General features: G+C 52.4%; 2 protein-coding genes across 3 annotated transcripts in view; one reads left to right on the forward strand and one right to left on the reverse strand.

The window, feature by feature from the left end:
* Positions 1–4,207, reverse strand: part of TIMP3 (TIMP metallopeptidase inhibitor 3) — a 56,934-nt gene extending 52,727 nt beyond the window's left edge. Inside the window, exon 1 of the mRNA XM_019642596.1 lies at positions 3,783–4,207. Within this exon, the coding sequence (XP_019498141.1) occupies positions 3,783–3,903 (121 nt within the window). The 5' untranslated portion in view covers positions 3,904–4,207. The remainder of the gene's footprint in view (positions 1–3,782) is intronic.
* Positions 1–11,143, forward strand: part of SYN3 (synapsin III) — a 436,540-nt gene that overhangs the window by 211,980 nt on the left and 213,417 nt on the right. The gene's annotated exons all lie outside the window — the stretch shown is intronic.

Below are 11,143 nucleotides of genomic sequence, written 5' to 3' on the forward strand. Positions count from 1 at the left end.
CTCTATTTTTACCCTAAGATAAAATAATAATAATAATAATAATAATAATTTCTCCCTCCCATATGATGATGTTTGATTAAAACCTCTGGCCAGTTGGCTGTCTTCATATTTTTAATAAAAACTTCCCAAATCAATAAGTAAAGCATTCTTCAAATGTGAACCGTCCATTCCACCGTGGTCCTCGGAGGAGTCCTGTGGCTTAGAATGTCAACAGTAAAGGAAAGCTGAAAAGCTTTTGAAGAATGGATTAACAATGAATTTAGCCTTCCCACTTAGTAGTTGGGTGACCTCAGGCAAGCAGGACTTCTCTTAGCCTCTGCATTTTCCATTGAAAAACCAGGTATAGCACCTGCGCTTGAGGTTGCTGGGTGGCCAAAAGCCCTTAGGTCTGTGAAGTGCTTGTACCCAGCAAGGGTCTAAGAGATGGCCCTTCCCTCCTCTTCCCAAGGTTCCCAAGATGTGGAAAGTCTGGGTGCCCTCCCCAAGTGGCTGGCTTCTCTCTGAAGTCTGATCCTTTTTGTTCCCCCTAAGTCACAGAGCCCAGTGTGGAGTCTAATTCTGTATGTGTGTCCGATAGGGAATGACTCTGGCTTCTTTGAAAATGGCTTCTTTGCTAAAACCACAACTTCAGATCTGATACCGAAAGAATCCGCTGGCACTGGTCCCTGTCAAAACAACTAGGAGATATCCAGGGACCATCCTCCAGGACTGGCAGCAGGCCCCCAAGCAGAGCCTCACTGTCGAATTCCCAACAGACTCAGGGAGCAGGCCCCCAACACTCCATCTCACAGCACTGTTTGTCTATGTGGAGGGGTGGGTGAAGGGGGCACAGAGAAGGGCTTGGTTTTCTGAAGCAAAATTCTCTCTGCTGCACCCCCCACTGCAGACATACCCGCCCCCCTTACACACACGCGCGCGTGCATGCACACACACATCCCAATTTTCAGAAGGCGCTTGGCACTGCCCGTTCCTTCCTGAGCTGGACAGAGCTGCTGGAGCAGGATCTACCCGGCCAAGGCTGCCTTCTCCCTTCCCAGCCCCCTCCCTTCCCTCCTCCAGAGTCAAGGTTTTGTCAGGAGTTTCAAGGGCATGGCTGGTGGGGAGTGGGCCGCCGATATCGTGGCTGCTGCCAAGTCCTTCCCATTTCCCCACAGTATGTTTCATAAGCCAGCATGTAGTTTATTCTTCTCCTAAACACTTCACTAGGGTGCAGGGCCTGGAGTTGCCATAGAAACACCTTTTAACTCCTCCTCACCCAGAAGACAGTGCCAATCCCCGGGGCTTTGGGGGAGAAAGGCAGAAAGAGACACCTGTGGATGAGGAGAAAGGAGAGAGAAGGCCATGGTGGGGTTTCCTTGGAAAGAGCCAAGCCAAGCCCGCCATGCTCTTTACCCAGCAACATGGCACCTGGCCACCAAAGAGAAAAAAGAGCCGGGAAGGTTCTGGAAGGGGAATCCCGCTGGTGGGCTGGCTTGAGCATATGCAACGGACAGCATTGCTTGGTGGGGTCATAGGGGTCAAGGAGAATGGGGAGCTGCTATCCATTTCCTTCAGGGAAAGAACTGGTCTTCAGCCCCGGCTGGAAGCTAGAAAGGCTAGCCTAGGAAAACTGGGAGCCCCCTACTGGACGCCAACAGAGGTCAACAGGCAAGCAGCCCACATCCACACCTCCCATTTTTAAAAGCATTATCTCATCGCTGCCTCTAGTGCAGTGCACCAAGCCGGGCCCAGGCACACCAGCCTAGGATCAGGGCCAGCGTATCGAAGATTTTTTATTTCTGTATTGGTTTTGCTACCACAACGTTCTGGTCTTTCCGTACTTCCTGATAACTTGGCATTTCTCTGAGCCGTTTATGGGGAGTGGGGGGAAGGGGGAGGGAGGGACTATTTCTTGAATAAATCCAGAGAAATTACAAGAAACTTTCTGCATCGGCCCAGATCCACAGCAGGAAACAGAATTAGGCAGTGGCCCGCCCCATTAGAAGCGGGGTTTCCTTGCTTCTGTGCATCCACTGTTCCCTGGTCGACTTGCAGGGTGGAAACCCAACGCCAAGGGCAAAGGGTGGGGAGGCATCAGGCCTCCCTCTCCCCACAGACCCCAAAGTCGAAGAGAACACACCCAAACCACTGTCAAGCAGAAGAGGTCACCCCGACTGCTCCTGTCAGCCTCCTGGCCCCATGTATACTCACGGAGCAAGACCTAACCAACCACCACCGGCAGCTCCCAGCGCCACTCAAGTGGGAATGTCACCAACAGGCTGAGAAGAGACAGGCCAAGTGGAATTTGGGTGGAAGCAGTCAGGAGAAGGGAGAAAACCTTCCAGGTTTCAGGCAACCCAGAAGAACCTTTCCAGGCAATCCACAAACCCTGGGGCCAGCCAGGATCCCCGCTCTCCTCACCTCGAGAGGGAAGGTGTGCAGCACGGCTCCAGGAAACCTCCAACAAGGATGACCCCAGGCCACACGAACAGCCACACCTGCCAACTGGACTGACCTGGTCACCACCGCCACCTCCCTGACTTCTAAGCGAGGCCAGGCCCCCCCAGCAGCACCCCTCCCAGCCTCAGCTGCCTCCCCTGCCAGGCTCCTGCCTCCTCCCCCTCCTCCCCTGCAGCACACTTGTGGAGGCCCTCACCCAGGACCCAGTGGAAAATTTCCTTCCCCTTTATGACTGTACTTAAAATACACATGCTCCATTCTTCACCTCTGAATCGACAGGCAGAGCGGCTAGACTGTCCCACCCCAACCCCAGCCTGTGCGTACACACACACACACACACATGCACACACACGCAGGGACCACTGGACTTGCATGCTTTATGAGCTGGAAAGGAGAGGAGAGATGTTTTCCAGCTGCTACTCTACCTCTGGCCATCCGAACAAGTGTCCCGAACACTCCCAAACAAGGTCTCCCAGGACAGCCTCAAGGCCCTCCATGAAAACCAGGTCTACTTCTTACTGAGTCTTTCTCATCAAGACACAAGTCCAGTCTGGAAGTGTCACCATGATGTGACCCATGGCATCTTTGTTCTTTTGGTGACAAATCTATTTTCCACGGCTCCTTCGCCCCCTCCCCACACACATTTGAGGGGGAAAAAAATTGCCTTCCTGTGAATTCTCACAGCTATGTGATAAGTGATCCCCCACACACGCCACCTTCTGCATGCTATCAACACTCTCAAACACAGTTCCTCCGGGCGAGGGTCAACCCCACAGCTTTCTTCTCGTTTTCCCCCTTAAATCCACCCACACTTGGCAGTCCGAGAAGCTTCCTTAGCGTTTGCCTGGAAGCTCTAGGCAGGCTTGGGTCTCAATGAAAAGAACGAACTTCCTGGGAGCAAGAGATGCAAACTCAGAAAACTTCAAGTTTTTCCTGCAACTTTTTGTGCACATGGCTGGCAAGTGTTTTGTTTTAAAAAACAAAAAACTCTTCAACATCCCAGCAGTTTCGCCGGCATTCCAAGTTTTAGGAACCCTCTCCCACCGTTCTCCCCCAGCCCTTCCTCCCGCCATCATGAAAAGGGAATTTTTCCAGATGTCAAAAGGACCGATAGAGCCCTCACTCCCTAAAAGGAGAGCAAAGGCTGCCAAGGGTTCATTCGGCCACGGTGGGGTTCCTCTACAGGGCATCTCCCTCTCAGCTACGCCAGAGCCCCCGCCTCAAGGCCAGGCAGAAAAAAACGAGCGGGGTTTGCCATGCCACCCCGAGCAGCGCCCCAGTCCGGGCTGCAGCGCCCGAGGCGGGCAGCGCGGGGCCCCGGCGGGGACACGGGGAGCGCTTACCTATATCAGAGTTGCAGAAGGAGTCCTGGGGGTGGCTGGGCGAGCACGTGCACGCCTCGGCACCCCAGTCCCCCAGGCTCCAGCAGCCCAGGAGCACCACGAGCCCGAGCCAGGGAGTCATTGCGGCTGCCGCTGCTGGGGCTGCTGCTCGCCTCTTCAAAGTTGCGGGACGCACCGCCGGCGGGGCCGCTGCAGCCGGAGCTCGCCACCCGGCCGTGCAGGGCAACTTCGGCCTCGGGCGTGCTGCCCCCCGAGGGTCCGGCGGGACGGGATGGGGCGCGGAGAGGCGGCCTCGGCGCTGGCGCACGACTCCGTGGGCCGGCGCTCGGTTTGGGTCAAGGAGCCGGAGCTGGAGCAGGAGCTGGAGAAGTAGGCGAGCGAGAAGCCGTCTGAGAACCCGATCTGCGCCGCTGCCCGGCGGCCGAGTGATATAGCGTGGTCCCCCCCGGGCACTCCCTCTCGGGCTCTCGGGGCCCGCCCCTCCGACCAATCGCGGAGCCGCATTACCTCATCGGGCCTCCGAAAAGGGGGCGGGTTCGGGGGCACAGGGCGACGGGGCGGGGCCACCCGGGACGGTTCAGATCCTTATAGGGAATAATGCGGCTGTGGGCACGCGAGTGGGTGGACTGGGACGGGCCTCCGACCCCGGGGCGCCGCCTGACCCTAGCAGTCCCCGCGTTGCCTCCTTTCGCCCGCACCTTTGCCACACGCCCACCCTGCCCTTTGGGCTCCTCTGACCTAAACCAGAATCAACTACCACCCACCCCGGTCCCAGCCTCTCTGCGGATCAGAGGCGGCCCTGGGCCCTGGAGACTTTGAATGCACCTGATAGAAAGACGTAGGGAAAAGGCCACCTCTCCACCTTCTTTGGAAAGAGCAGGGTCAGGGGGGAAAAAAACAGGTAGACGACCTACCCTCTCTAACCCCTACCTCCAGCCCCTGACTTCCCTGGATGTGATCAGCCATCTGCCTTTTGGAAGCTGGCTGTAATAATAGAAGGTCGGTTCCCCAGACTCACCCTGGATAAATTGTGAAGTCTTTCAACAAACACTGTTCTGGATGCTGGGTTGAGCTAAACAAAGTTCTTGCTCCCACCAAACTTAAGACAGGCAATACGTCAGTAAATCCATGACTACGTAGGGTAATTGTCTATGGTGACAGCGCTATGAAAAAAACAAAACGGAGTAATGAGTTAGACATGACTGTGGAGGGCACTGCGTTCTGTGGGATAGGATGAGAAAAGTCTCTCTGAGGAGGTGACATCCTGGCTGAGATGTGAACAAAATGGCTCAGCCATGTGGAATCTGGAAGGAGAGAACCCCAGTCAAGGAGAACAGCAAGAGCCTTGAACTTCTGTGAAAAACAGTAAGTAGAAAGGGCAGGAGGAAATGGTAACCTCACCTAGGGCAGACAGGTCTCCGTCCTTCAGCAAGGAATTAGGGGTGAACTGACCTGAAATGGGGGTAAAAAACCAGATCCTAGAGGATTAGCCAGGATTCTAGACTATGAACTGTAATGAATAACTGCAAATAACTAATACTATGAGTATCCTTATTATTGAGTAACACCTTGATTCTGCTTTACATTCTGCACCCCTCGCCTTATTATATCTCACCATCATCCTTTCAGGTAGGGAAAACTCAAAGTTTTAATCATGCTTTCCAGGTGAGCGAAACGGGTCAAAAGGGTGACGTGAGTCAGCAACCAGCCAGGGACTCAATTCATTCATTTCCACCTTAAGAGAATTAGCTCTAACCGTGCAAATGCCCTTTTGCAGCTGGTATCTTCCATCTTTTTACTCTTGCGTCTCTCTTTGTTTTCTCTGCCAACTCAACTCGTTTAGAAAGAGACTTGAATGTCTTGGCTAGAGAAATACTAAACGTTTGGAACAAAATAAGGACTGGGAATACTGCGCAGAAATGCAAGTTCAACCCCTTTCTCAGAAATGCCTCTATTTACACCTCAGAGAACTGACACTTGGGGTGGCCGAAGCAGAAGATTTCACTGGAAATGGTACTTCCAAGAAGGTTTTTTAAATTTCCTTTTCTCCCTGAAACATTTTAGCTATAAGGAAAGGAATCTAGTGTTCACATTTTTCTGTCTTGTCGCCTTCCCATCTTTGAAGACCCTTCCCACCTCAGCTCTAACGATAGCCTGAACCCTACAGATCTTTCCATCTCTCCATGTTTACCCTAACACTTTGCTCGTTGTTTCACGGGATACGGTTCTACTATTTCCCCAACCATACAAGGAACACTTTGAGTCCTGAGATACTTGGCCACACTGCGTTTTAGGCCTCAGAGCACAAAATAGGGTCCCAGGAGACTTGCACATAGGTCCACTGAGTCTTGTGCAGTGGACACTCAGGAGACCACTCCAAGGGTCTCCAGGTTGAATGAGGGCATACTTGGTGGGATTTGAGAGTTTCCCTTATCCCTGCCCAGTGCCAGTCATGTGAAAGGTTTTATGAGCTTTTCCAGACCAAATCCACTTTGGATAAGCATCTTATGTGATAGAGCCCCTGTCTTCTCATTTTTCTTTTCACTTTGAGGTTTTGTCCCAAATGCCATGTTTTCTCCAAGGGAAGGCTTGCCTAGAATACGTGGGCATGAGGCAGATACGTTTTGCTGAACTTCAAGCAGCAGGTTCCTTATAGAAAGCATCTGAAGCATTTGATTAGGGCAGTTACTTAATTATGTAAGTGCAAAGTAATCTGATTGTTTTTCCAGCTGAAAGATAATGACATTGCCTTTGGGTTTATTTCCTCTTGCTCCTTGTCCTAAGCTTGTCCATTCGTCTTTGGAGTGCAGCCTCCCTTTCAGTTCAGTAGTTCGCCCTAAAGTCTGTGCTCACCCATGTGAGGTCAGCTCAGTTCTCACCCTGAGGAAGAGAAAGAGAGAGTCCCCTGAATCCTTCTGGAGGGGAGCCCTTCTACCAGGGTCAGCCCCCCAGCAAGCAAAGCTCACAGCCATCAATCCGGATGTCATAGTGTCCATGGACCTAATAATATGTAAGAATTGCTTTTGCAAGCTGCTTTATAAGCTAGATGGAGTGAACCTAGGGCTAATGGTAAGAAAGAAGCTATTGGCTCTCCTATGCTTTCTTGACAGCTCAGAACAATGATAGATTTATTGGGTCGTCGGGAAAGTCGTGACGTATTTTTCTATGTTTTTCAATGCAAAAATGGGTCATGACTTTCCCAACGACCCAATATAAACCTTGGAAGAGCTGAAGAAGTTTCAGATATGTATCTGGCCTGTCCTCAAAACTACCAGGCTGGCCTGGTATTCCCTTTGCTGGAACTCTTCTAGGGAGGGTGATTCCATGACCATCCCCTTCATATCACGTGACAGAATGCTGGGATCTACGGGAAGTCTCTCACAGATGTTTAGAAGTCCCATCCTTGGGAAATAAAGTTCAGACTGGTGAAGAAACTGGCCCAGCATCACATGGTCAGCTAGTGGCAGAGCCCCTGACCCCTACCCTGTTGGCCCCTCCCCGTGCTCTCTGCCACACACTCATGGGCCTCAGTCCCCCGCTGGAGCACATGACCTGATGCTTGTGCTCTGGCAGTGGAAACCCCAGCCACTCACAGTCCGGGATCTGCATTTCAGATCTGCAGATGAGTTCGTTTCAGACTCTTGGTACAGTGACCAACATGTGGAGAATTCCACCTGCCCTGATGTTGTCTAGTATGATAATCATCACCTCTGAGCCAGTTTGAATCAATACGGCTCTCTCCTCCTCAGAAGTTTGTCTTTAGTGTGTGTATTTTTTCCTTCTTAAATTATTATCAAATGCCTTTTGAAAACATTCCAAGCATAGTGCTGCAAAGAGATACATGAAACCTTTCCTTCTGGGGGACAAAAGATGCTTGGGTAAAAAAAAATCTGAGATTTGTTTCAAAAGTTGTGTGTGTGGACAGCTCCCCTCACCTATCAAGGCCTCAATTTCCATTTTTATTGGATGAAAGATATAACCCAGTGGTCTCCAAGACCCCCTTTGGTTTGGAAAGTCTAAGATTCCCATGGAAAGTTCTCAAGGTCATGGTGAGTATTTCTGAAGGGAAGACAGATCTTGCCATTTAGACAGGTTTGAGGCAAATAGAATGTGCCCAAGACTGAAGCACATCCATCAATCTCTCAATCAACACATATTGAGAGTACCTCCCCCATGACTCAGGCTGAAAACAAGCACTGCGATGGCGAAGCCATAGGAGAGTCTGAGGTCTGGTTTCTGATAGAGCCCCATTGTAATTAGTTGTTTTACTGTCTGTTTGTCTCTTTGATCAGAAGCCCTAAAAGATGAGGAAATCCATTTCTTATTGTCTCCATACATTATTTCCCAAATTCATTGAACTCCTATACTGGGCTCAGATCGCAGCTTAAATGTCACCTTCTCCAGGAAGCCTTCTCTGATTCCCCTCACCTGCCTTCATCAACAGTCTCCTGTGTATCCCCATAGCACCCTATGCTTCTTTCTTTCACACCACGTAGTTGACTGTAATTGATTGTTAACCCATCTGTTTCCCTTCCTGGACTGTACGCCCTTTGAGGACAGGGATCGTGTGTTGGGAACAAAGAAGTCAGTAAGTATTGGTTGCATGACTCCGATGGCTTGGCCCCACGGACCCCTTCCCAGTATTCAGATGGCAGGTGGAGCTCACGGAGCCCTATCCCTCTGGCCAGTGCTAGGGGGTGCTGTAAGCCAGAGAACACCCATCCCGGCAGCCTGCAGTCTCGGACAGCCTGGCTGAAAAGGCAGGAGCGGCACAATTCCACACTAGTCAGTGGGGTGCGGGTGCCGTTGAGTGGGTGAAGCTAACCCCTCCCGTCTGCAGTAGCCACAAAGCTCTCAGTCAGCGTCCCGTCTGGGTCCGCAGCTGCCCGGCCTCTCCACCCTCCAGCTGGCCACACGTCAACCCAAGGGGAGACTTGCTCTTGTGAATCATGGGTTTGGGGGGATCAGGGACCTGGGAACACAGCAGAGGATGCCACGGTCCCACTCTTCCTGAGCTGGCCTCTGGAGAGTAAACCCAGAGAAGGCGCTGACAAGACACGTATTGTTTCTGTCGCCCCAGGGAGGACCCCTTTTTGCTCCGCTGCTCTTTCCTCTGCTCCTTCTCCAGCCCCTAGCCACAGTGCCTTCCCCAAGCCCACAGACCATCTGAAAGTCATTACGTTCAAAACGGCCTTTCCCAAGCGATAGACAGCCCTGGTCCATCCATCCCCATGTACCCGCAGTGGGGCTGCTGCCCAGCATTGGGGAATTAGGGACCGAAGGCGATAGGTACTTCAGGTCTTTCTGTGTCTGGCCCTAGCAAGGAGTAAACACCTTTCCTCGCTTCCATCTGGAGCCAATTTCATGGCAGTAAAATTGCAGAGCGTCTCTTGCCCCAACGCTCCCCCGGCCCTGCCAGGGCGTGCAGACCCCCCAGGAAGAGTGTCTGGCTGCTTCACCTGGTCCCCGGGGTTTTCACATTTCTTTCCACCCCCAGCGACTCCCAGGGGTTTGAAGCCAGAAAACACATGTGCCGGGCACAGACATTTCGTGCCCCGTGTTTTCTGGGGTGGTGGGAGATGAGAAACAGAAGCGTCCAGCTCTTGCGGTTTTTATTTTTTCAGGACTGCGTGCTCAGTCGCTCATTCCTGAGAAGGCCAGCGTGAAGTGGAGGGAGAGCATCTCCTCCTGGCCCCCGTGCTAATGTCTTCCTTATGCCCGTGGCGTTCATGTGTTTTGCCTTTAAAACTGAGTAGCTCCTTTGTGGTTTCCCTGAAGGCTGCTCGCTCCGCTTTGCACAGTAGATGCACCTGAGTGTCTCCGGCGGGCTCGCAGCTTGGGAGGAACGGGATGGACGGATGATCGGTCTCCTGTCAGACTGGGCTGGAAACCCCGCATCTGCCAAGGAGCTTGAGCTCTGTTCAGTGGAACCTGCTGGAACTGAAACTGACTTGTCTTGGGCCACAGGGACGATCCAAAGAGCATTGGATGGCACTGATCACATCCTGCCTTAAACTCGGCAGCTGAGACCGCTCGCTCTGGGCTTTTGCTTTTTATCTCTCCACCTGTACCTTCTCAGTCTTCTTGGCAGACTCTTCCGGCTCCTCCTGTCACTGAAATGTAGGTGTTTCCCAGTTTTCCGTCCTTGGCTGCCTTCCCTCCCCCTTCTAGCCTCCACCCTCTCCCTGGCTGATCCCCCCGCCCCCCGGTTCCACTTATCACTGTGCCCTGTGCCCTGAAACGGGCACTGCAGGCGGCCCTGCAAGCAGCTGGGTTTCTCTGAGCTCCGGTCTATATCCACCTCCCCCCCCCCACCGGGGCCAGTTACACCTGGAGGTCCCATGGCCTCCTCAGGCTCCAAAGGGTCCAAAACTCACTGTCTTTTCCCCTCAGCCCTGCTGCGGTGTTACCCGCCTCCACCAAGGGCACCATCATTCGCCAAGTCCCGCCGGGTCTCCCCCCACACAGCTTCTAACCATCCCCTTCTCCCTGTTTCCACCATTTCTGCCTCGGATCAGGCCTCCATAGATTCTTTGCTGACAATTTCAATAGTCACATGATTGGTCACCCCGCTCAGAGTCTTTCTCTATCCAATTCAACTTTTGCACTGCTGCTCCTGTAAAGTTTTTCAGATATAAATCTGAAATCATGCTGTCCTGGGCTTCACATGATTAATTTGTTCACTACGGAGGTCTGAACAGTCTTACACTCCAAAGCAAGGCATGCAAGACTGTCTGTGATCTGACTCTTGCCCGGGCCCCACAGAGGGGGGTCATTCACATAGAATACAATGTGATGGCTACCCCTGCAGTTATGCAATAGCAGGCCCGTCCTTGCTAGTCTCTCCAAACCTATGCCCTAATTCCCATTTCCCAACCCTTTATGTGAAGCCAGCCATCATTTTCCTGCCTCCGAGGTTTTGTTCACACTGCGCTCTTTGCCTGGTATCCATCCGCCACCACCAACATAATCCCTACCTTCCTCCATCTCATCCACCAGGATTCTTTTACTTTCACGATTCAGCTCGAGTCCTTTCCCTTCCCTGAAACACTCCTCAACCTTGGGACGATAAGCTGGGAAAGATTTCTAAGACAAGAAAAAGGGAGGGAACTCGTGTTAGTTGAGTACCAGCTCTGGACAAGTCACTTTTTTTTTTTTTTTGCCTGAGCCATCCTGCCACCTGTTGGCAGCTCAGTGGCAGCTCAGCTCGCGCCAGGAATCAAACCAGCGACCCTGTTGCTCAGAGCTCACACTCTGGACGGCCGCTCACTGCGGCTGCTGGCCGCTCACGCTGGCTGCTGGCTACACACGGTAGCCCATGGCAATCCACTGCCATAGGGACTGCAGTCCACGCCGTCGCC

The sequence above is a fragment of the Hipposideros armiger genome, unplaced genomic scaffold (genome assembly GCF_001890085.2).
Source record: "Hipposideros armiger isolate ML-2016 unplaced genomic scaffold, ASM189008v1 scaffold_71, whole genome shotgun sequence".
Lineage (NCBI taxonomy): Eukaryota > Metazoa > Chordata > Mammalia > Chiroptera > Hipposideridae > Hipposideros > Hipposideros armiger.